The sequence below is a fragment of the Carcharodon carcharias genome, chromosome 5 (genome assembly GCF_017639515.1).
Source record: "Carcharodon carcharias isolate sCarCar2 chromosome 5, sCarCar2.pri, whole genome shotgun sequence".
Lineage (NCBI taxonomy): Eukaryota > Metazoa > Chordata > Chondrichthyes > Lamniformes > Lamnidae > Carcharodon > Carcharodon carcharias.
The window spans coordinates 29,580,374-29,607,219 of NC_054471.1; the positions used below are offsets into that span (position 1 = coordinate 29,580,374).

Sequence of the window (26,846 nt, forward strand, 5' to 3'; positions counted from 1 at the left end):
GACACCAGGATGCTGAGACTCTTCCTAACTGTGTCTGTCCTCTTCTGGCATCAACTTGCTGCACAGGATGAGGTGGACAACTTCTGTCGTGAAAATGACTGCACTGAGCCCGCAGAAGTCATTGTGGACAAGGTAAGTATAGCTTAAAGTTTACTGTGATCTGTAATGTTTGTATGGGGGAAATTATTCAATGCCCTGATCCCAACCCTGAAACATGAGACTGGAGTGAAATTGGTCCTTGGGTCTCAGTAACATTTTATACATGAGCTGCTGTCGGCTGATTGGTCCCCACTGCCAGCTTGTGTAGTGAGAATATCAGGGTTTCCGTCTCCAGCAGAGGGTCTAGAGGGGGGTTGCTGTGGACGTGGAGAGAATGTTTCCTCTTGTGGGGGAGTCAGATCTATGGGACAATCCTTTAAAATTAGGTTTTACCCTTTTAGGACAGAGATGAGGAGAATATTATTTCTATCAGAGGGGTGGGGCAGTGTTAGAGACTGGCATATATCTCTTAGCAGCAGAACAGACAATACAACCTTCGGAACACACGGTCTGTGCTGCAGAGAATCGTATCGACCCACCGAACTGAATCCTAGGATGTAAACTATCAAGTACAGGGAATTGGTCAGATTTTACTCCCATTAGTTTCTCTAGTACTTTGTTTCTTCGATATCAATTTCTTTAAATTCCACACTCTCTTTCGCCCTTTGGTTCCCCATTATTTGATGTGGTAAGCCGTGGGTGGATCAGTATTCCTGCAGAATTTATTGTTTCTCGATGGAATGTGGTTTCACTGAGAATTTGGAATTATTTCTCTAAATATTTACCACTGTTTATCAACCTCCCATAGCTCCATCTGTCCATTATCCAATCCCATGTTCATGTTAATGTCTCACAACATCCAGGGAGTGACAATCAACATCGGATTTCCACTCTGCTCCTTTTCACTCACCCAGGCGTGGGGGACGGTCAGGATGTCAGGAAGGGTAGGGAATAATGAGGGAAGGTTGGGGTATTCGGTGGGGTGGTGGGGTGTCATGTGGTAGCCAGGGGTACAGCTGGGGTAGATGGGCCGGTGTGAGGGTAAACTTGGGCCATGGTTGGGGGATAGTCAGTGGGTGGGGCGTACTCAGAGTGTTTTGGGTTAGTCAGGGATTGGAGGAGAGCTGGGAGTGTCCAGTGGTGGGGTTTAGTCAGGGTGTGGGGGTTAGTCAGGGGTGTTGTGTGATATTCAGGGAGTGGCATGGTCATGGGGTAGTCGTGGGGATGGGGAGTAGTCAGGGTGGGGTCAGGTGGCCATGGTGTGGGGGAAGGATCTGGGGTTTGGGTGGTGGGGTTGGGATGCAGTCAGGGGTTGGGGGTAGTCTAGGTGGTGTGGTAGTTTGGGATACAGGATAGTGAGGTGTGGGGGGTTTGAATGGTAATTGGGGTGTAGGGGTAGATATGGGTGGAGGGTAGATTGTGGCAGTCATTGGAGCAGTGGAGGTAGTTGGGGTGGGGGGATGGTTGGGGGTAGTGAGGTTAGTCAGTGGTGATAATTAGTGGAGTGGGGTTAGACAGGGGAAGGGAGTGTTAATCAGGTGGGTGGCTAGATAGGGATCGGGGATGGGGTAGCTGGGAGGGTGGGGGTCTTCAGGTAATATTCGGGGTGACTGTGGTGCAGTCAGGGGGGAGTCCTCAGGAAGGCAGATGGGAAACATGTCAGAAGTGCCAATTTGGAAGGTGACATCAACAGAACAGATGGGACGGAGATGAAGGAACTGAGAGAATGGGATGGAGCCCTCACAGGAAGCAGGGTGTGAGGAGCTGTAGTCGAAGTAGCTGTGGGAGTAGGTGGGCTTGTACTGAATATTGGTGGACAGTCTATCACCAGAAGCGGAGACAGATGTCAAGGAAGGGAAGGGAAGTGTCAGAGATGCATCATGTGAAGGTGATAGGGGGGTGGAAATTGAAAGCAAAACTGATACATTTTTCCAGATCCGGATGAGAGCATGTAGCAGCCCCAATACAGCCATTGGTGTACTGAGAAAAAAATTGTGGGAGGGGTCCTCATGATGCCACCTTCAAACTGTGATTGAAAGGACCTCATCTGCGTCCGACCTATCTCCTGCGTCTCTGCCCTCTCCCCTTTCCTTCCCTCCCAGAACCATGATAGGGTCCCCCTTGTCTTCACCTTTCACCCCACCAGTCTCCACATTGAAAAGATCATCCTCCGCCATTTCTGTCAACTCCAGCATGATGCCACCACAAACAAATCTTCCCATCACCACCCCCTGTCAGCATTCTGTAGGGACTGTTCCCTCCATGACACCCTGATCCACTCCTCGGTCAGCTCCAACAGCTCATCCTCTTCCATGGGACCTTCCCATGCGATTGCAGAAGGTGCAACACTTGCCCCTTTCCCTCCTCACTGTCCAAGTGCCAAATATTCCTTTCAGGTGAAGCAGCATGCCCAGACCTCCCTGTCGCTTGCCATTTCCACACCCCACCCTGCTCTCAGGCCCATATATTCGTCCTTGGCCTGCTGCAATGTTCCAGTGAAGCTCAACACAAACTGGAGGAACAGCAGCTCATCTTATAATTAGGCACTTTACAGCCTTCCGGAGTTGAGCTCAACAACTTCAGACCAAGAAATCTCTCTTCCATTTTTACCCCTTTTTAATCCATTTTTAAAATGTATTTTTATTTCCAAAGTTTATGATTTATTTATTCATTGTTTTCCCCCGTTTTAGTGAAGGAAATCTGCTTGGCTACATGTGACTCCAGACCAAAGCAAAGTGGTTGACTCTTAACTGCCCCGAAAGCAATAAATGCTGGCCTAGCCAGCGACTCCCACATCTTATGTACCAATAAAAAAAAGTGCATCGACAGAGTGAAGGTGTCCCTAGGTAGCAGCAACCACAATCTGATTGAATTTTACACCCAGTTTGAAAAGGAGAAAAGAAAACCAAAAAATTGTGGATGCTGGAAATCCAAAACAAAAATAAAAATAAAAATACCTGGAAAAACTCAGCAGGTCTGGCAGCATCTGCGGAGAGGAACACAGTTAACGTTTCGAGTCCGTATGACTCTTCAACAGAACTAAGTAAAACTAGAAGAGAGGTGAATTATAAGCTGGCTTACAGGGGTGGAGGGTGGGGGGTGGTTGGGGTTGGGTTGGGACAAGTAGAGCTGGTTTGAGGGCCAGTGATTGGTGGAGATAGCCAAAAGATGTCATAGACAAAAGGACAAAGGGGTGTTGAAGATGATGATATTATCTAAGGAATGTGCTACTTAAGGGTAGAAAGCAGGACAAGCAAGGTACAGACAGCCCTAGTGGGGGTGGGGTGCAGATAGGCCTAGTCAGGTCTAAGACCAGTATTTTAACTTAAATGAGGGTAACTACATGGGCATGAAAGCTGAGCTAGCTGAAGTGAGCTGGGATACTCGACTATGGGCGAGAACAATAGAGAAGAGTGGCTGACATTTGAAGGGGTATTTGAAAGGGGCATTTGAAGGCCTTTACCCACAGTGCATGTGACTCCTTCAAAGAGCTCCAAACATTTGGGTAAACATGATTTCCCTTCCTCAAAACCACGCTGACTCTTCCCACTTACCCTGAGTTTCTCTTAGTGCCCAGATATAACCTCCTTACTGATCAATTCTAACACCTTCCCCATGACAGGTGTCAAGCTAACTGGCTTATAGTTTCCTATCTTCTGCCTCCCTCCCGACTGGAATAGAAGGGTTAAATTTGCTACTTTCCAGTCTGATGGAACCTTTCCAGAATCTAGCAACTTGTGCAAAATAAGCACCAATTAGCTCATTTGCCGCCACTTTTGTGACCTGAGGGTGAAGTCCATCAGGACCCGGAGACTTGTCAGCCCGCAGCCCCATCAGTTATCCCAATACCGCTTCCCTAATGATTGCAATTTCACCAAGTTCCCCTCTCCCTTCCACATTCTGATTTACAACTATGACTGGAATGTTTGTTTGTATCTTCTTTAGTGAAAACAGAGCAAAATATTTCTTCATTTCATTCACCATTTCCTTATTATTTACTATTAACTTCCATTCTCACTCTCTGGAGGACCAGCACTCACTTTACCTACTTTTCCTTTCTAAATACCTGTTGAAATAGAAAAACATAAGAACTAAGAGCAAGAGTAGGCAATTCAGCCCCTCGAGCCAGCCCCAACATTCATTCCGATCATGGCTGATCTCATTTCAGTCTCAAATCCAATTTCCCGCCATCTCCCCACAACCTTCCAACCAATTACTAATTAAAAATATGTCCATCTCGTCCTTAAATTTATTCAGCACCCTGGCATCCACTGCACTCTGAGGTAGTGAATTCCACAGATTCACGACCCTTTGAGAAAAGTGATTCCTCCTCATCTCTGATTTAAATCTACCACCCCTTAGCCTAAAGCTATGGCCTCTTGTTCTTGAATGCCCCACAGGGGGAAACATCTGCTCCACGTCTACTTTGTCTATCCCCTTTAGCATCTTATATACCTCAATTAGATCTCCTCTCATCCTTCCAAACTCTAGCGAGTTTCGGCCTAAACTGCTCAATCTCTCCTCATAAGACAATCCCCTCATCTCTGGAATCAATCTAGTGAACCTCCTCTGAACCACCTCCAGTGCAACTACATCCTTCCTCAAGTAAGGGGACCAAAACTGTGCACAGTACTCCAGGTGCGGTCTCACCAATGCCTTGTACAGTTGCAACAACACTTCCCTATTTTTATACGCTATTCCTTTCACAATAAATGCCAAATTTCCATTTGCCTTCCTTATTACCTGCTGTACCTGCATACTAGCTTTCAGCAATTCATGCACGAGGACAACCAGATCCCTCTGCACTGAAGCATTCTGAAGTTTCTCTGCATTTAAATAATAAGTCATCTTTTTACTCTTCTGACCAAAATGGATTACCTCACAAATACCCATGTTAAAATCCATTTTCCAAATTTTGGCCCATTCACCTAACCTGTCCATATCCATTTGTAAATTTCTCATTTCTTCATTGCAACTTCCTTTCCCACCTATTTTGGTGTCATCTGCAAATTTAGCTATAGTACCTTCTATCCCTGAATCCAAGTCATTAATAAGGATTGTAAATAGTTGGGTCTCAAGGACTGAACCCAGTGGCACCCCACTTGTTACAGCTTGCCATCCAAAAAAAAGACCCATTTATCCTGAGTCTCTGCTTTCTTTTGGTTAGCCAATCCTCTATCCAAGCTAATATATTACTCCTAACACGGTGCGATCTTATCTTGTGTATTAATCTTTTGTGCGGCACCTTATCAAAGGTCTTCTGGAGGTCCAGATATACTACATCCACAGGATCCCCATTATCCACATTGCTTGTCACATCTTCAAAGAACTCTAGCAAATTAGTCAAACATGATTTACTCTTCATAAAACCATGCTGCCTCTGATGGATTGCATTTTGACTTTCCAAATGCCCCATTACTACTCCCTTAATAATGGATTCCAACAATTTCCCAATGACAGACGATAAACTAACTAGTCTTTGGTTCCTAATTTCTGCCTTTCCACTCCACCACCGCACCCCCCTCTTACTTTTTGAAAAAGGGTGTTATATTAGCATTTTCACGATCCACTGGAACCTTTCCAGAATCGAGGCAATTTTGGAATATTATAGCCAATGCATCTACTATCTCTGCTACCACTTCCTTTAAGATCCAGGGATGTAGGCCATCAATTCCTGGGGACTTGTCACCGTTTAATCCCAATAGTTTGCTCAGTGCTTTTTCTCTAGTGATGGTGATTGTTCTAAGTTCCTCCTTCTCTATATCCTCTGCACTACCTGTTGCCATTTGGGGTGGTACTAGTGTCCTCCACTGTGAAAACTGAGGCAAAATAATGATTAAGCATCTCTGTTGTCTCGTCGTGAAGACTTGGAGTTTGGTTGGGGGAAAGAATTGTTCATTTCCTTGTTTTACCAATCTCAGCCCATAGAAATTGGTTCCTGCCCTATTAAGGATGGCAAAGCAGGTGATGTGTCAAGGCTGCAACATGTGGGAGCTCCTGGATAACATTGTGATCCACGACAAACACGTCTGAGGTGAATGTTTGCGCCTTGAGGAAATTCCGCTCAGAGTCATTGATCTGGAGGCTGCAGACTTTGCAACACATCAGGGAGGGGGAAATTTACCTGGATGCTTTATACCAGGAGTCAGTCACACCACTTAGGATAGGGTCTTGTGATTTGGTCAGTGGCCAGGGACAGGAGGGTAGGACTGCGAGTGAGGCAGGCAAGCGGACCCAGAAAGTAGGAGTGTGAGCCTCTGCAATCGTCCAATAGGTTTGCAGTTCTCTCAATTTGTTTGGATGAGAGTGGAGGCTTCAGGTGGGTGAACAAACTGACCATGGCACCGTGGTACAGAGAGCCATTCAAGTGGGGGAGCAATAAGGAATGTAGTGGTAGTAGGGACAGCAGAGTGAGGGGGATTGACACCGTTCTCTGTAGCAAAGAGTAAGAGTCCAGACAGCTTTGTTGCCTGCCTGGTACCAGGGTTCGAGACATCTGCTCAGGGCTAGAGATGAACTTGCAATGGGAGGCGGAGGGTCTAGTGCTTGTGGTCAATGTAGGTACCAACAACTTAGGCATTCAAAGCAAAGCAGATGAATTGATAGCGCAAATCAAAATAAATAAGTACAATCAGATAGCCATTATAGAGACATGGCTATGGGATGTCAAAGTTTGGCAACTGAATGTTGAAGGGTACATGACATTTAAGAAGGACAGGAAGTTAGGAAAAGGTGGAGGGCTGGCTCTGTTAATTAATGATGGTGCTAACACATTAGAGAGGGATGACCTAAGTTCAGGAAACCAGGATGTAGAAGTGGTTTGGGTTAAGATGAGGAACGTTAAAGGCAAGAAGTCACTTGTGGAAGTGGTGTACAGGCCTCCTAATTATAACTACACACTAGGACAGAGCATAAAAGAAGAGATAATGGGTGCTTGTCAGAAAGGTACAGCAATAATCATGGGGGATTTTAATCTGCATAAAGACTGGAAAATCAGATGGGCAAAGGTAGCGTAGATAAGAGTTCATAGAATGTTTCCAAGATAGTTTGTTAGAACAGTACATTCTGGAGCCAACCAGAGACCAGGCGATACTAGACCTGATATTGAGAAACAAGATTGAATTAATTGATAACCTCCTAGTGAAGGCACCCCAGGTAGCAGCGATCATAATATGATTGACTTTTACATACATTGTCAGGGAGAAACGAGTGCGAACAAGACGAGTATTTCAATCTAAAGTAACGGCAATTATGGGAGCATGAAAGCAAAGGTAGCTAAAGTGAACTGGCAAATGAGGTTAAGGGATCAGTCAATAGAAGTTCAGTGGCCGACATTTAAAGGGATATTTCAGATACACAGAATATAAATACATTCCAATGAGAGAAAAATTCCAAAGGGAGGGCCCACCTTCTGTGGTAAACTAAAAAAGTTAATGACAGTATCAAACTTAAAGAAAAAGCATATAATTACGCAAAGATGGGTGGCAGGTCAGAAGATTGGAAAGAATATAAAGTATGACAAAAAGTTTAAGGAGGGAAAATTAGAGTATGAGAGAAAGCTTGCTCATAATAGAAAGGCAAATAGTAAGAGGTTCTTTTCATATTTAAATAAGAAAAGAATTAAAAAAGTGAGCATTGGTCTGATTGAGAGTGTGTCTGGGGAATTGTTAGTGGCAAGTTGGGGGATGTCGGATGAATTAAACAGATATTTTGCTTTGGTATTCACTGTGGAGGATACAAGTGACATTTGGGAAATAGCTGTATATCAGGAAATGGAAGGGAGAGAGGAACCCGGGTAAATTTCAATCACCAGGGAAGTGGGATTGAGCCAACTGTTGGGGCTGTGGGCTGACCAATCCTCAGGTCTGGATGGACCTCACCCTAAAGCCTTGAAAGAAGTGGCTAATGAGATAGTTTATGCTTTTGTTTTAATTTCCAAAATTCCCCGGATTCGGATAGGTTCCATTAAATTGGAAAATAACAAAGATAACTCCTTTATTTAAAGAGGAAGGGACACAGAAAGCACTGAACCAAAGGCCAGTTAGCCTAACATCCATCAGAGGAACATAAGATGTTATTAAGAAAGATATAATAGCAGTGCACTTAGAAAAATTCAATGCAATCAGGTAGAATCAACATGGTTTTGTAAAAAGGGAAATCATATTTAACCAATTTTTTGGAGTTGTTTGAACGAGTAGCAGATGGAATTTAACCCTGAAAAGTGTGAGGTGATGCACTTTGGAAGGAATAATTTGACAAGGAAGCAATCAATGAATGGCATGGCACTAGGAAGTTCTGAGGAACAAAGGGACCTGGGTGTGTGTGTCCATAGATCTCTGAAGTTGGAGGGGCATGTTAGTTGGGTGGTGAAAAAGGCATATGGGACACTTGCCTATATCAATCAAGGCATAGATTACAAAAGTAGGGAGATCATGTTAGAGTTGTATAGAACCTTGATGAGGCCACAGCTGGAGTACTGTGTGCAGTTCTGGTCAACACATTATAGGAAGGATGTGATTGCAGTGGAGGAGGTGCAGAGGAGATTCACCAGGATGTTGCCTGGGATGAAACATTTAAGTTATGAAGAGAGGTTGGATCGACTTGGGTTGTTTTTGTTGGAGCAGAGAAGACTGAGGGACAACCTGATCGAGTTGTACAAGATTATGTGGGATTTGGATAGGGAGCAGTTATTCCCCTTAGTTGAAGGGTCAGTCATGAGGGGACATAAGTTCAAGGTGAGGGGCAGGAGGTTTAGGGGGAATGTGAAGAAAAACTTTTTTAACCAGAGTGTAGTGACGGCCTGGAATGCACTGCCTGGAAGGATGGTGGAAGCGTGTTGTCTCACATCCTTTAAAAAGTACCTGGATGAGCGCTTGGCACTTCATAACATTCAAGGCTATCAACCAAGTGCTGGTAAATGGGATTAGGTAGGTAGATCAGGTGCTTCTCATGTGTTGGTGCTGGCTCAATGGGCTGAAGGCATTCTTCTGCACTGTGATTCTGAGTCACATGTGCTGTGGATAAAGGGGTAAATGTAATGTACCTATAATTTCAGAAGGCATTTGATAAAGTGTCACAACAAAAGTTATTGGAGAAAATAAATGCTCATGATGTAGAGGGTAACATATTGACATGGATAGAAGAAGCTAACAGGGAGCAGAGAGTTGGTATAAGTGAATCTTTTTCTGGTTAGCAGGATGTGACAAGTGGTGTGCCACAGGGATCAGTGCTGGGGCCTCAACTTTTTACAAATTATGTAAATGACTTGGATGAAGGGACTGAAGGAATGGTTGCTAAATTTGCTGGTGGCACAAAGATAGACAGGAAAGTCAATTGTGAAGAGGATGTAAGGAGGCTACGCAGTGACCTGGAGAGGTTAAGTGGGTGGGCAAAGATCTGGCAAATGGGTTATAATGTGGGCAAAAATGAAATTGTTCATTTTTGGTAGGAAGACCTAAAAAGAAACTTTTACCGAAACAGTGAGAGATTGTAGAGTTCTGAGATTCAGAGGGATTTGGGTGTCCTAGCACATGAATTATAAAAGTTTAGTATGAAGGTAGAGCAGGTAATGAGGAAACATAATAGAGTGTTATCATTTATTGTGAGGGGAGTTGATAACAAAAGTAGGGAGGTTATAAATCAGTTGTACAGGGCATTGGTGAGACCACATCTTGAGTACTGTGTACAATATTGGTCTCCTTATATAAAGAAAGATGCAAATACGTTCTAAGCAATTCGGAGAACGTTTACTGGACTAATGCCAGGAATGAATAGCTTGTCTTATGAGGAAAGGCTGGACAGGCTAGGCTTGTATCCACTGGGATTTACATGAGGAAGAAGCAAATTTATTGGAACCTTTAAGATCCTGAGGGGTCCAGACAGGGTTGATGTGGAGAGGATGTTTCCTCCAGTGGAGAATCTAGAACTAGGGGTCAGTGTTTAAAAATAAGAGGTAGCTTATTTAAGTCAGATGAGGAGAAAAGAGGGTTGTGTGTCTTTGAAACTCTTCCTCAGAAGGCAGTGGAAGCAAAGTCTGAAAATTCTTAAGGCAGAACTGGATAGATACTTGACTAACAAGGGGGTGAAAGGTTATCAGGGGTATGCAGGAATGTGGAGCTGAAGTTACATTCAGATCAGCCATGATCTTATTGAATGATGGGGCAGTTTTGAGTGGCCTACTGCTGTTCCTAATTCATAAGCTCTTCTGTTCATGTGTCTGACTGAAATATCCTTGGATAGTTTCATTAGCATAAAAGGGGCAGATGTCATTTAGGGTGTGCTGTGATTTGGTGCCAGAGAAGTCAGAATGGTAAGGTTGTATTAGTTACAGAGTTGAATTGCTTTGTAAATGTAGTGATTTTTTGTAGCCACTTTCCAGACACCAGTTGATTGCTCTGTGATTAATTATCCCCAGAGAATCAACATTGGACCCCAATATCACTATTGCTCCAGTTCTCTGCCCACTGCATGCAGGTGTAATGAAAGAAAGACAAAAGCTGCATTTACACAGCACCTTGCACAATGTCTCAAATCTTCTTTTTGCCAATTGAATGCTTTTTCGTTGTTGTCACTGTTATGATTTAGGGAATGTTATTAAATGGCACAGCAGGCTCAACAGGCCAAATGGCTCACTCCTGCTCCTAACAGTATGTTTGTGTCATTCTGGACAGATCAGATGAGCCAGTCTCAATGACCTTTGTCATCCATAATTATCTTGCGTTCAGAGTATTGAATAATTGCTGGAGATCTGTTTATTCTTTTGCTAATGGTTCTTTACTGAGCAAGTTTTGTGCGGTGAAATTACAAGGACACAAGTGGACAATGAGCTCATCATGAATCATTAACTTTTTTTATGGTCTACATGATTCTCAAGGTTCTTTCTCATTTTGTCTACTCACCTATTATCCCACTCTATCCTGGTGCTTTTTTGACTCTCTGGAGGCATTGAAATATTGTGATAAAGTTGCGTTTCACACCAGATATAAAAAATAACGAGTAATAAGAAGCAGCAATCAGAAGAGTCTTCAGACTTGATGATCAAGAAACCCAATACAAATGTGAACCATTCAGTCTTTGTCCCCTGGCCTCTGAAAAGTTGTGTTACAAAGAGACACATTAGGGCACCAATGCTTATCACTGATGGTGAAGACTTATGTTGTTCAATCATTTCACTTTGTTCCTCAGGAGTTATTTGACATTTCTAGCCTGTGAGATCACTGGTATAGTAGAATCCAGTTACAGCTCTTGTGTGAAATAATTATATTGAATAATATCATGCACCCAAGGCAGGATAAATTCTTCTACATCTTCTATGAAATGGGGAAGATCTTGCGCACTTTTTTTGGGTTGCAAGTTTTGAATCTTTACCCTAGATATTAATTTACTGTTAATTTACTGTCACTGCTTCCATAGGACCCAAAGTGCAGAATATGTTAATGAGGTCTGAGGCAGTGAACAAAATCAGTGTTATCGTCCACAGTGTTATAAATAATTAATAGGATATATTGCATGATGCTGTTACAGTAAAATTTGTAATCTCTTGTCTGTTTAATGGTCGTGGTAGGATCACCTTTTGGGTGCACACAAACTAACACTGCATTGTATCATTGTAGCTCTTACTATTATTGACCCATGCAGCATAAATATCAGTCAATGTTGGCATCTGGCTGCAAATAATGGGAGTTTTCATTTTACTGGGAACTTTCTGTGATTGATTGGTGAATGTTGAATGGGGATAAATGACCTGCATGATTGAGTGGGGAGAGTGTCTTTGGAGGGGAAGTATGTGGGTTGTTGGTGGGGGTGGGATTAAGGGGCTCAGAGACAGGAGGAGCACTAGGGCTCATGACTTCTCTCTCTGACCCTGAGAACACACAGAGGGATGTGAATCAGTGGAGAAGGCTGTCAATAACACTCTGTTTTTTATTGAATACACATGGGGAGGAGCAAGGCCAATAGTGCAGGACAACACTAAAGTTGAAAGACTGAACGAGAAAGGAAGATGAACCAGGAAGTGTGAATGCCAAGTATTCCATCAAACCTCCTAACTCTCTTTCAATCCCAGCCCATCCAGGACATGAATGCTGCTACTGCACCTGAGAAACCAGGATGTACACTCAACACTCGTGCTTTACAGGGGTAGTTCAGTTGTATCATATAATAATACATTCTGCTCTTTCTGTTTTAGAATTATGAAGAGGTAGAATTCCAACATGTCCAATGGGTTGAAACAACAGTTCATGGAATGGATATGAATCATGCAATAGAGACCGGCCTGGACAAACTTTTCAATTATTCACATTTCGCTAATGCTGCAGGTACGTCAAATGTAACAACAGACTAGAAAACAACCCTTCAACCTTTGATATCTCTTGTTTAAAACTTTGGCTGGGATTTTCTGTGCCCGCCGGTGTCGGGCATGTTCGATGGCGTGACCGGACAATATGGCGCGATTGGTTTCACAACCAGGTGAAACCCGTTTGCGATTGTCCGCTCAGCCCACCCATGGGGGGGCCGTGTTCCCTGCCATTGGACGTCGGGAACCTCATTGTGATAGATCAGCAGATGTTTATAAGCCCAGCCAGCCGGCATCATCCTCCCCTGCTGGATCGTCCGCCCATGTTGGCTGGAAAACACGCTGAAGTGTTTTACAACAGCACATAAGTGATGTGCACCTGGTAGGCTCCACACTGTCTGGATTTAAAGGTTTGTTTGCCTACCTTGCTTTGGGCAGCACTCGTAGTCATCAGCGCCAGGCTTCACAGACAGCACCACATCACTTTTAGTGGGGCTCATGGGTAGGTCTCGATCTACTAGATCAGCAATGTGTGGGTGGCTTTTCAATGGCTGCAGGGCTAGGGCTTGCTTGAGGAAGGGGGAGAAGTGGCCTCAGGCAAGGGGAGAGGCTGCAGAGTGAGAGCTGCACTGGGAAGGAGGGTATCCCAAGGTGTGTCTGAGGGGCACATGTTGATCTGTGCAATTGGCCTCAAGATGGTGAGGGCTGAGGAGGCAGTCTCCAGAAGAGATGAGCCCAGATGGACATATGAGGGTCTGTGTGTGAGAATGGGTGATGATGTTCCTTGAGCTGGCAGTGAGTGAGATGCCAGTGAATGTGTGATGGATCTGAGGGTGTGAGTTTAGAGTGATGAGCTGGTTGCCATACCCTGGCTGAGTTCATTCATCCTCCATCTGCATTCAATGGCCAACCTCTTCTGTGCATCAATAGCACTGATCGCCACTGCCATTGCCCACCAGGCCGGAGTGCTAATGTAGCTGCCCCTCCTGCGTCCAGAGCAGGGGTAGAGGGCATCACTGTGGGCCTCCAGTGTCCAAAAGGCGCTCGATACTGCAGTCTTTTTGCCTTTAGTTGCCCTGTCTTCTTTGCTGCAGTCTTGAGCTGAAAGCACTGAGTGCAGCTGTACTTTAAATGTGGTGCCTGGTGTGATGAAGCAGCAAGGTGATGGCGTTGCAGGTGAATGAGAGCCTGCCCCCCATGGAAACAGTGTGTTTCCCAGAAATGCATTAATAGTGCATTGGGCATGGGACGATACAGGGGGAAAACCTGCCATCACGACCGGCAGGTAAAACATCATTTTATTTGTCCGCTACTGAGCTGAGGGCATATCTGGGACAATTACGCCTTTGGTGTATAGACAGAGACACTGACCACGCTGACAGACACACTGTTCCCCCTGACGTCATTCCGCGTCATTTTTGTACCGGCGAGCAGGCCCTATCCCCAGCTCACCGACGGAAAAATTCGGCCCATGGTCTCACCAAGGCCCAGTACAACTGTAGTAAAACTTCCTGACTTTTATATTCCATTCCTCTTGCAATAAACACCACATTCCATTTGCCTTCCTAATCACTTGCTGTACCTGCACACAAACCTTATGTGATCCATGTATGAGGACATCTAGATCCTTCTGTATGACCAGGTTCTGCAATCTCTCTCCATTTAAATCCTGTCCTGTGTTTCTATTCTTCCTGTCAAAGTGAACAAGCTCACATTTACCCATGTTACACCTAATCTGCCAAAATTTTCCCACTCACTTAACCTGTCTATATTTCTTTGCATATTTACAGCCCCCTCTTGACAACTTACTTTCCTACATACCTTGGTGTCATCGGCAAATTTAACCACTATACATTTGTTTTCTTTTTCAATTACAGGATGTGGGCATTGCCAGCAATACCCACATTTATTGTTCATCCCTAATTGCCTTTGAGAAGGTGGTGGTGAGCTGCCTTTTTGACCTGCTACAGTCCCTGTGGTGTAGGTACACCCACAGTGCTGTTAGGGAGGGAGTTCCCGGATTTTGACCTGGGGACAATGAAGGAACTGGGTTCACATTCGTTAACTTCAAGCAAGTCATTGATATAGATTGTAAACAGCTGATGCCCCAGCACTGAACCCTCTGACACTCCACTAGTTGCAGCTTGCCAATCTGATAAAGACTCATTTTTCCCTACCCTCTGCTTCCTGTTAGCCATCCAATCTTTTATCCATGCTAAAATGCTACCCCCTACAGCATGTGCTCTTATCTTGCATAGTCACCTTTTGATGTGGTACCTTATCAAATGCCTTTTGGAAATCCAAGTACAACACATCCACAGGTGCCCATTATCCACCTTGAATGTTACTTTGTCAAAAAATTTGAACAGATTCATTAAAAACAATTTCCCTTGCACAAAGCCATGTTGGCACTGCCTGATCAACATCCTTAATAATAGATTTGAGCACTTTCCCTATGACAGATGTTAGGATAACTGGCCTGTAGTTTCCTGCTTTCTGCCTCCCTCCTTTCTTGAATAAAAATGCTACTTGAGTTGTTTTCCAATCTGCTGGATTCTTTCACAATCTAAGGCCAGGATTTGGTTCTCGTCGGGCGAGCTCAGCCTGGGTGAGAGGAGCGGCCACGAAAGCGACAGCTGCCCTGCCTGTGTGGGGGAGAAGGGCGAGCGTGGAAGTTGGTGTTGGTGTGCGCAGGAAAAGCTCCCTGAAGCACAGAGCTGCCTCAGGGAGATGAAGATTTTTGAAAATAAAACAATGAAGGTTTAAAAAAGGTTAACAAGATGTCACCTCATGAACAAGGACATGATAGAAATTGCAGCGAGGTCGGGAGTTTCCCCCGATGTCACCGCACGTCATTTTACCTGTGCGTGAGTGGGCCCCACCCCCGCTTGCTGACATGTAAAATCCTGTCCATATAATTTTACAGAACATTAGTGAGATCACATCTCGGATACAGAGTACAGCTTTGGTCTACTTATTTAAGAAATGATATCATTGCATTAGAAGAAATTCAGAGAAGGTTCAGGCGACTGATTCCTGGGATGAGGGGTTATCTTATGAGGAAAGGTTGGGCAGGTTGGGACTGTGTCCATTGAAGTTTAGACTGAGGTGATTTTATTGAAACATATCAGACCCTGAGGAAGCTTGACAGGGTGGATATTGAGAGGATATTTCCCCTTGTTGGAGAGACCAGGACTAGGGGACACTGTTTAAAATTAATGGGTCTCCCATTTAAGAGAGAGATGAGGAGAAGTTTTTTTCTCTCCGTGGGGCAGTGAGTCTATGGAACCCTCTTCACCTGAGACCAGTAGATGCAGGTGATTAAATATTTCTAAGGCAGAAATAGATAAATTCTTGACTAACAAGGGAGTCAAAGTGTGCAGGGAGTAGGAAGGAATGTGGAGTTGAGGCCAAAATCAGGTCAGCCATGATCTCACTGAATGGCGGAGCAGGCTCGAGCAGCCAAATGATTTACTCCTGCTCCTAATTTGTATGTATGAATGTAAGTAAGATAAGGCGATTGCTTTGCTGAACACATCCCTTCAGTCTTCAAGCCTCTGGTCACCTGTCATTTTAATTCTCCACCTTGTTTCCATGCTGATAAAAGCAAAAATCTGTGGATGCTGGAAATCCAAAACAAAAATAAAAATACCTGGAAAAAGTCAGCAGGTCTGGCAGCATCTGCAGAGGAACACAGTTAACGTTTCGAGTCCGTATGACTCTTCAACAGAACTAGGTAAAAATAGAAAAGAGGTGAAATATAACCTGGTTTAAGGAGGGAGGGGTGGTTAGAGCTGGATAGGGGGCCAGTGATATGTGGAAATAGCCATCATAGAAAACAGGTCAAAGAGCTGCTGATATTATCTAAGGAATGTGCTAATTAAGGGTAGAAAGCAGGACAAGCAAGGTACAGATAGCCCTAGTTGGGGTGGGGTGGGTGAAGGGAAGGGATCGAAATAGACTAAAAGTACAGATAAAACAATGGATGGAAATACATTTAAAAATAATGGAAATAGGTTGGAAAAGTAAAATCTATATAAATTATCAGAAAAAAAATTGGGGGGATCAGAAAGGGGGTGGGGATGGAGGAGAGAGTTCACGATCTAAAATTGTTGAACTCAATAATCAGTCCGGAAGGTTGTAAAGTGCCTAGTCAGAAGATGAGGTGCTGTTTCTCCAGTTTGCGTTGAGCTTCACTGGAACAATGCAGAAGGCCAAGGACAGACATGTGGGCATGAGAGCAGGGTGGGGTGTTGAAATTGCAAGTGACAGGGAGGTCTGGGTCATGCTTGTGGACAGACCGAAGGTGTTCTGCAAAGCGGTCACCCAGTCACCCAATGCAGTCTCCTCTACATTGGAGAGACCAAACGCAGACTGAGTGACCGCTTTGCAGAACACCTTCGGTCTATCCTCATAGATAGACTTGGATTGTTTTCGTTGAAGCAGAGAAGACTGAATGGTGACCTGTTCGAGGTGTACAAGATTATGAGGGTCATGGACAGGTTGGATAAGGAGCAGCTGTTCCCCTTAGTTGAAGGGTCAATCACAGGGGGGCATAAGTTCAAGGTGATGAGCAGGAGGAAAATCTTTTTACCCAGAAGGTGGTGATGGACTGGAATGCGCTGCCTGGGAGGGTGGTGGAGGTGGGTTGCCTCACATCCTTGAACAAGTACCTGGATGAGCACTTGGCATGTAATAACATTCATGGCTATGGGCCAAGTGCTGGTAAATCGGATTAGCTACGTAGGTCAGGTATTTCTCATGTGTCAGTGCAGACTTGATGGGCTGATGGGCCTCTTCTGCACTGTGATTCTGTGAATGAGATAGTATTATCTAGAGAGCACTGCTTGAACTGGTGGTGAAGCAAATTCAAAAGACAGTTGTTGAAATTCTTTGTGTGTCTGTGGGAAAAGTGGAGCTCAGGGTGATTAGTGGAATAAGTTCACCAAACAACACAGGAGCAGCCTGCCTTTAGGCTGCATCATTCTGTGTGTCTACAATTCAATGCCCACATCAGTGTTTTCCACATCTCAGTTTATTCATCTCAGCTTTCACCTTCCAAGCCCATGAGCACTACCATCTAGAAGGACAGGAGCAGCTGATAGAAGGGAATATCCACCAGCTGGAAGTTCCCCTCCAAGTCACTCATCATCCTGACTTGGAAATATTTTGCCATTCCTTCATTGTCGCTGGGTCAAAATCCTGGAAGTACCTTCCTAACAGCACTGTGGGTATACCTACACCACATGGACCACAGAGGTTCAAGAAGGCAGCTCACCACCATCTTCTCAAGGGCAATTAGGGATGGGTAGTAAATGCCAGCCCAGCCAGTGAAGGCCACATCCCGTGAATGAATAAAAGAAAAGCAAAGTCACCCTGTCCCCTCAGCTGTAATTTCTGATTCACCATGAGCAATGCTGTAACAATGTGTTTCTTTGTCTACAGGTACAATTATTCCCATCTCTGCACCTTGGGGAGTTCACGGAGACATTGTAAATGGCAAAATGGACCAGGCATTCAGGGTATATGTTATGATAGTTCCTGAAGTCATCAGTCCACCGGAACCAACGGATCAAACGGTCAAAATAGCAAGAGTACCTACTAGTTCGTTCTATCTCAGGTGAATTTAGTTACTGATATATTGTGTTGACATTTCTTTACGTCAGCCCTTGTGCCAAAATCAACCAAGATTTGGACTGTGATTATTGGGCTCATCTGGGTACATGGGAATATTGGTCAATATTAGTTGTATAATGGAGTGATTCATATCTCACAATCTGTAGTTCCTTCTTCTGAGAACACAGCGAGATCTCCCCATTCACATTAGTCAGGTTCATATGAAGTTGGCTTCTCTTTTTCTGACATTCTCACATCCACCACCTTGTGTATTTTTGATAGACCACTTTCACATCTTTTAATCAGTGCCTCAGCCAAAACAAAATATCAGCTCATTGAGATGTTTGATGTTCTTTCTACTGTAATTAGTTGAAATGTCTCTTTATTTGCTCCTTCTGTGCGCAGTCATAAATTACACAGTTCCAATGTTACTGGACCCCCTCCCGTACCCTGTGGAGGGGATAATTTCCTCATAGGTGTCTCGATGATGAATGTTGGTGTGATTTGCTGACCTCAGAGAGGATCAAGCTGGGCCCAGTCCTTTCCTTGCTCAACTCTCACAACTCACCAGCTCACACTCCCAGTGAAGGTCACAAGACAAGATGATCTACAATGTGGACATTGTCTTCTTGCCATAATGAACTGTGATGCTATTTTGTCATCTGTAGAGTTTGCACATTGAGCTTTCACAGTGAGCAGTTGTGATCACAGAGATTGCTGTTTAGGAAAATTATGGTCTAGTTTTCACTTTGTTTAAATTATTGACAGAAGGTCAGGGACTTGGGGCCTGTGAATTCCCAACCAGTGACCCCTGTGAACAACAATTCACTCCAGGAACTCATGATCAGGGATTCTGTCCTCATATTTTAAACAGTCAAAGAAAATGGAAGTATTCCCTTCAAAGAGCAGAAGTTGGGTGGGAGGAGTATCTGAGATATCAGCTGGGTGTGGGTCATCCTTTATATGGGTTGGCAGTATGTGACAGAGTTGTAGAGAGCAGGAAATGCTGCAGGCAATTTGTGCACAGCAAGATCATACAAACATACAAGTTAGGAGCAGGAGTAGGCCATCAGCCCCTGGACCCTTCTCTGCCATTCACGAGGATCATGGCTGGTCTGATTGTGGCCTCAATTACACTTTCCTGCCACCTCCTATACCTTTGACTCCTTTAATAGTCAGGAATCTATCTACCTCTGCCTTAAATCTATTGAATTACCCTCTTTTGCTATCTGGGGAAGACAGTTCCACTGAGTCAAGACCCTCTGAGAGAAAAAAAAATCGCCTCATCTCCATCTTAAATAGGAGAGCTCTTATTTTTAAACTTTGCTCTCAGGTTCAGGTCTCTCCAACAAGGGGTAAGATCCTTTCACATCCACTGTGTCATGTCTCTCCAGCATCTTCTATGTTTCAATAAGATCACCTCAATCTTCTAAACTCTAATTGGCCCAACATGCCCAACCTTTCCTCATAATATAACTCGTCACAGGAATCAGAGTGAACCTTCTCTGAACTGCTTTGAAGGCAATTATGTCCCTTCCTAAATAAGGAGACCAAAACTGTTCACAGTACTCCAGATGTGGTCTCACCAATGCCCTGTAGAACTGTAGCAAAGATCCCTACTTTTAGATTCCAGTCACCTTGCAATAATGATAACTTTTCCCTTCCTAATCACTTGCTGTATCTGCATACTAACTTCTTGTGATTCATCTGTCAGGACACCCAGATCACTCTGAACCTGAGTCCACAATCTCTCTCCATTTAAACAACATGCTACTTTTCTATTCTTCCTGACAAAGTGGACAAGAGGAATTGCATTCCCTATTTTCTAGCTAGAAGGGAGCCTTCCAGAATCTGGGGAATTTTGGAAACTCAAAACCAATGCATCTACTATCTCAGCAGCCATTTCTTCTAAGACTCTAGGATGAAGTCCATCAGGGCCTGGGGACTTGTCAGCCTTTAATTCCAATAACGTTCTCAATAGTCTTTCCATGGTGATTGTAATTGTTATAAGTTGCTCCCTCCCTTGATTCACAATTATTCCTGGGATGTTACTTTTTTCAGTGTAGTGAAGACAGATGCGAAATAGCATCTGTTAAATTCATCTGCCGGGTCCTCATTTTCCATTATTAATTCCAGACTCACTCTCTAGAGGACAAACGCTCACTTTAGTTATTCTATTCCTTTTTGAATACTTGTCGACACCATTACTGTATATTTTTATATTCCCAGCAAACTTTCACTCATTCTTTAATTTGCCCTCCTTATTCTTTTAGTCATTCTTTGTTGTTTTTTTACCCAGTCTAATTTTCTGATCTTCATGGAATTCTTTGCTCTTTCTTTCAATTTGATGCTACCTTTAACTTCCTTAGTTAGCCACGGATGGTTTGTTCCTCCCCAAGAATTTCTCTTTCTCACTGGAATGTATCATTACTGAGGGTTATGCAGCCCTTGACTGAAGGCCTCAGGAACTCGCTGCAATGCGTATTTCTCACCCAGCCCGAGGTGGAAGCTCGGGTGAGGAAGGTACCCACATAGACCAGAACCACTGGATCCTCCACCTCCCACTGCAAGTTCCCCTCCAGCCCTGATCAGGTGTCCCGAACCCTGGCACCAGGCAGCAATCCAGCCTTCTGTACTTTCACTCTCAGCTGCAGGAAACTGTGCCTATCACCCTGACTATACTGTCCCCTACACCCACTACATTCCTATTCACTCCCCCTATTTGACTGTCTTCCTGTACGATGGTGCCATGGTCAGTTCGCTCAGCCATGCTGCAGTCCCCACTTTCATCCCTACACACTGCAGGAACTCAAATCTGTTGGACAATTGTAAGGGTTGAGGCTCCTCCACTTCTACCTTCTCGATCACTTATCTGCCTCACTCACAGTGACACCCTCCTGTCCCTGACCACTGACCAAATCAGCTGATCCTATCCTAAGGGGTGTGATCGTCTCCTGGAATGAAGAATCCAAGTAACTTTCCCCCTCCCTGAAGCTTCGTAGTGTCTGCAGCTCGGCCTCCAGCTCAAAGACTCTGAGCCGAAGCTCCTCGAGTCTCTGGCACTTACTGCAGACATGTTTGCCCTGGATCACAAACGTGTTGACGAGCTACCGCATTCTGCAGTCGCAACACGTAGATCCCACGAAATTCCCACAAGGGACATTCTCTCAATTTCTTGAAAGTACAAAGCTCCCTCTATAAACTGGGAATAAACTTGTGATTCCTTCAGGACACTTTTTTAAAAAAATAGCTGTTCCACGATTCATGTTTGTAAATCAGATGTATTAGAAGGAAAGATGGGACTGGGTTTTTCTCGCAAAGGTGGAGCTAAAGTAAGTAGATAGAGTAGAGGTGTGGATTATACATTTATAGGGCGCTATTTCAATGGAGGTGATGGGGATCTCAGCTAAATAGCTGTCGAGGGCCCTGCGTCACCTCATTTAGGGAGGGCCTGATACATTAAATGCCTTTCAGGCGGCCAATGACAGGCATTCCCTGGGACCAAGGAACCCAGGGGGCAGAGGACTCATTCTCCAAAAACTGCTGGCCAATCAGAGGCCAGCAGCTCTCAGCGCTTGTCAGCATCAAGAAGGTGTAGTGGCTGCTGTTGGCTCTGTTCCTGAGAGGCCTAGGATCAGTGCTGGATCCCAGGATAACAGGTGAGTAATGGGAGGAACAGGATCGCAGCAAAGGGGGTCATGGGGGAGGGGGTGAGTGTGTAGGAAAAAAGGGCAAAGGGGTGGCTTCCTGCAGCTCTGCTCACCTTCCTGATGCCAGTCCCTCGACAACAAGGTGCTCCCTGCCACGGAAAGCAACCCGAGTAGTGCCTCTGGGTTAATGCCTTTGGCTGCGATAAGAGGCTCTTAGGTTGACATGAATTGTCCACTTAAGTGCCTCCATTGATGGTGGGTTGGGAAGGGTTGGGATGGCCGCCCACAAGCGTCCCCGCACTGGATTTAACCTTGGTGGATGCAGCAAGGCAGCAGGGTGCCCACCTGTCACCCTCACATACAATTAAATGCCCTGTCCATGACCAAACTTGCCTGAAGGGGGCATATTAAATTTGGCCTAATCCTCCCTTTAACCCTGTGACCCTGTAAGTTTATTCCACTCAAATGGCCATCCAATTTCCTTCTGAAATCATTCATCATCTCTGCTTCCTCCGCCCTATTAAACAGTGAGTTCCAGATCATTACCACTCGCTGCATAAAAAGGTTTTTCCTCAGATTCCCCCTGAATCTCTTGCCCAAAGTCTTCTATCTGTCTCCCCTAGTTCTTGTACCATCAGCTAATGAGAACAGCTTTTCCTTTTCTACCTCACCAACCCTGTCAGAATCTTGTACAGCTCTATCCAATCACCCCTCAACCTCCTTTACACCAAGGAGAACAACCCCAGCTTCTCACTCCAACCCAACACTGTCACTAAAATCACCCTCCCCCCAGGTAACCATTCGAGTAGGTCTCCTCTGCACCCCCTCAAGGAGCCTCACCTCCCTCCTAAAGTGTGGTGACCATCACAGGATGCAATAATCTATTTGTGGCCTCTCCAGAGCGTAATAAAGGCTCAGCTTCACTTCCCTGCTTTTGTATTCAATACATCTACTTATGAAACCCAAGTTCCTATGTAGTTTGTGAAACATTTTCTCAATATGTGGTCTCACCTTCAAAGATCCATGCACCCCAAGGTTCCTCTGTCCCTGCACACTCTTTAGAATTGTTCCATGCAGTCTCTATTGCCTCTCTCTATACCTTCTGCAAAATGCATCAGCTCACTTTGTTTTATTCATGGAGTGTGGGTGCTGCTGGCTAGGCCTGCATTTATTGCCCATTCCTAGTTACCCTTGAGAAAGTGATGGTGAGCTGCCTTCTTGAACCGCTGCACTCTATGTGGTGTAGGTACAACCACAGTGCTGTTTGGGAGGGATCTCCAGGATTTTGACCCAGTTATAGTGAAGAAACGGCAATATATTTCCAAGGCAGGATGGTGAGTTGCTTGGAGGGGAATTTCCAGGCATTGGTGTTCCCAGGTATCTGCTGCCCTTGTCCTTCTAGATGGTGGTGGTTGTGGGTTTGGAAGATGCTGCCCACGGAGTCTTGGTGAGTTCCTGCAGTGCATCTTGTAGATGGTACATACTGCTGCCACTGTGTCAGTGGTGGAGGGAGTGAAAGTTTGTGGATGTGGTGTCAATTAAGTGGGCAGCTTTGGCCAGGATGATGTCAATCCTCTTGAGGGTTGTTGAAGCTGTAACTCTTTCGAGTACAAACCCATTTCCATCTGTTTCAGATGAAGTTACATTGTTTCATAGTTTGCCATTGTGAGATTTGAACTCTTGATCTTGGGGTTACAAACCCAGTACCATAACCACTTGGCTATTTAGGCCAAGCTTGTTGAAGCTGTACTCATCCAGCAAGTGGAGAGTGTTCCATCACACTCCTGACTTAGGCCTTGTCAATGGTGGGCAGGCTTTGAGGATTCTGGAAGTGAGTTACTCATCACAGGATTTCTAACTTCTCACTGGCTCTTGTAGCCCCCATATTTATATGGCTACTCCAGTTCTGTTTCAGGTTAATAGTGACACTGAGGATGCTGATAGTCGGGGATTCAGTGATGGTAATGCCATTGAATGTCATTTGTCTGTACTAAATCCAATCTGGCAATTGTCTGCCCATTCAGCTAGCTTATCTATTATGTTACTACAGCTGTGGGTGAACTGAATGGTGGAGGGTCCTCAGTGGGCTGAATGGCCAACTCCTGTTCCTATTGTCCTGACAATCGACTTGGATTTCAGACAGGATTTGTCCGGAGGAATAAAAATGAAAATTATATATTCTTAATTCTGTTGCAGGACTATTGACAGGAAAGTTGATGAGCAACAATATGAAGAACTCGTGACTAAATTCCAGCAGGACTTGGAACAAGACAATCAACACTTTTATCCGAGTTTTTTCATTGCTTTATATAACACACATGGGCTCATGCAAATAGGCTTCTTAAAGAAATAAAATCCTCTTGGGTAGGTTTTGTCACCTCCGTAGACACCCACAGTGAGATGTGCTTAACTCATTCTTAAACTGATTGAACCTTCCACTAATTACATTTTGGGTTTAAGCTGGAGCACTGTGCAAAGTTCTGGTCTCTTTTCCTAAGGAAGGATATATTTACCTTAGAGGGAATGCAATGACTGTTCATTGGACAGATTACATATATGTGCTGGTATTGGGGTTTTGAACAGTTCCACCAATGACACATTCAGTCCTGAGACCCTGTTTGGAAATATTAATTCTGACTCCCACACACACTGATGCATTTAATCTTTATTCAAAATTATACCAACACATGAGCATCAAAAGTGAGCAATTCTTCCCCATTTACATTCAGTGGTTCCTTTAGTTGTTTAGTTCCATCATTACAAACAATGGATCGTTCCATGTGTCCAGTTCTATGTTTCTCCATATTGTCCTGAGACAGACAGATCTTGTTTCTCACCAAATTCGACTAAAAACAGGGTCTGTTCAATCCTGCTCCACCATTCATTAAGATCATAGCTGATCATCTACCTTAACTCCACCTTCCCACACTATCCCTCGAGTGTGTAATCTGTCTAATAAACAGTCATTGCAGTCCCTCTAAGGAAAGTTCATCCCTTAGGTAAGGAGAGCAAAATGACGGTTTTACCCACCTAAATAACTGAAGTAAGATTTCACTGCTGTTTACTCCCTTTGTAGTAAAGGCTAAGATACCATTTGTTTTCCTTATTGCTTGTTGTAACTGCATATTACCTTTCTATGCTTCATGTGTAAAGACACCCAAGCCCCTCTGAATACCAACATTTTCCAGTCACTCACCGGTGCAAAATCTTCCACTTTTATATTTTTCCTATATTTGACTGACTTCACACGTCCCCAAATTATCTTCTGTCTGCCACATTCTTACCCATTCACTTAACCAACCAAATATGGAGAAACCACATGGTCTTCGATCCACACGTTAACCAGACATGATGATCCAGCCCTGGCAGATCTGACTGTCTCTGACAGAGGAGCCCTGACTGCTGCTGTTGCTTTTCATATTGTTTGTAATTAGGTTCCTCCTTCAATTCCAAATTATTTGCTCATGTTTCAGGTTCATTTCTGACTAACCACCTCTGTGGGCAGCAAAGGTAAAATGAGTCTAACATCACCACACTGCACATACACAGGTCTAATCCCATTTGGACATGGGTAGTGGGCCCTCCATTGGGGAACAGGGATTAATCACTGCAGTAATTTGCCTTTTCTGTAATCTTACTTTAAATGAATCATGAACAGACTGAGATTGAGATGGTCTTAGTGACTGAAATAGTTCCAGAACATTCTATCTTGACACAGCAATGGATTATATTTATGTTTATCACAGTCATGCTGATCAGAATGTTTCAAGGTGAAGTGAAAAGATCGCAGTGAAAATGGGATGTGTTTCAGAGCACAGAATTGAAGTTGTTACAAATGAAATTATGAAGTGGTCAGATGAGCTCAGGGAGAGGAGCATGAGAATGGCAGCTTGCATTGTGGCCCAGGACTGGATCGAGTGACTCAGTGTTGGAGGGCTATGTGGAGTTGAGTCGGGGGTCTTGGGTATGCAGAAGCTAAAAGGTGTGTGAGGTGCTCGGTAGTAGAAACAGCCAGAGACACCTAGAATTAAAGTGCATGAGCAACATGGCTCCTTTTATTAAAACATGTTCTTCAGACTTTTTACTTCTTCCTGTAGACTCCCTCTGTGGGTATAATTCTGTAAGGCAGCTTCCAGTGAACAATATGTACAAATTGAAATTTCAAAACAGTAATCAAAGACAGAAAGTTCCAAGGAGGGCAGAGGGTGGAGTTGGCGGCAGGGAGGGGTGAAATAGGAGGGGCCTGGTATCCTGGGTCTGGTAGGGGTCGGGGTAGGGTTGCTGGGGAAAGGGAGTTTTTGATCAGAAAACGAGGGACCTAAAATGTCAGGACATGTGTATCCATTTCTAATTGTTGATTGGCTGAGTCCTTGAGTTCACCTACAACATTCCAATTACCCTTGCTGAGGGTGATCTCAGACAATCTCCTTTACAATGCATAGAAGGGAGAGCCAGCTGAGCCAGGAACTTCAACCATGTTCCCCAGAGCAGTGAGTGCAACCCTGGACACTAACATAAACATTCAATAAAGAGTGAACTAAAAGACACCTTTATTTTGGAAGAGATAATATTGTATCTCCCTAATTCCTCTGTAACCATCAAGATGTGGCAACTATGAGCTGTGCCAGGACATCGAGCTTTCTGATTAAATTAGTCTCAACAAATAACGATGGTGCCAACATGAATAAAGAGAAACCAATGTAATGTGAAATACTTACAAGTGAAGTTTAAATTTAAAAAACAGGCTTGCCGCCTTTGTGCTCTCAATAATTCTCCTGTTAGTAGCAATAGAGTTGGGCAGGAAAGTTGTGGCCATGATGAAGATCCTCCCTGTTTCCCCAGGAGGCTCCTTTATAACCCACCTGTACCTGCTGCATTGTCAGCTGACAACAGTATTCACCACTGAAAAGCTTCCCCGCAGCATGAGCACACACGTCTCCCATGCACACCACCAACACGTTAAATTTTCATTAGAATCGGGAGGAACCTGCAGTGGAAATTTTACAGCTTAAAACTGAGAAAGAATCTCAATCTAAAATTAGAATCCAGAGACTGAACATGGAATAAGGTTCAGATTCCCATCTCCTCACACCCACACTGGGAGCTCACATTCGGAACATCGACAAACTGAACCTGTGATTGAGAACATGATCTATTCAGATATTACCCCTGTTAACAGGTGACCCATTCAAAGGCTTCTCTCATGGAGTAAATTAGCCATTGTCTTCTTGCCTTTGTTTGTCTTT

The 26,846-nt window shown here is 44.3% G+C and overlaps 1 protein-coding gene across 1 annotated transcript; it reads left to right on the top strand.

Annotated features, from left to right (window-relative positions):
• LOC121278309 (heme-binding protein 2-like) lies at positions 1–25,777 on the top strand. Its single transcript, XM_041188601.1, has 4 exons — positions 1–132; positions 12,227–12,356; positions 17,780–17,954; positions 23,797–25,777. Exons 1-4 carry the CDS (start codon positions 10–12, stop codon positions 23,951–23,953), a joined length of 585 nt encoding a protein of 194 aa, XP_041044535.1. The 5' UTR covers positions 1–9; the 3' UTR covers positions 23,954–25,777.
• The last annotated feature ends 1,069 nt before the right edge of the window (positions 25,778–26,846 follow it).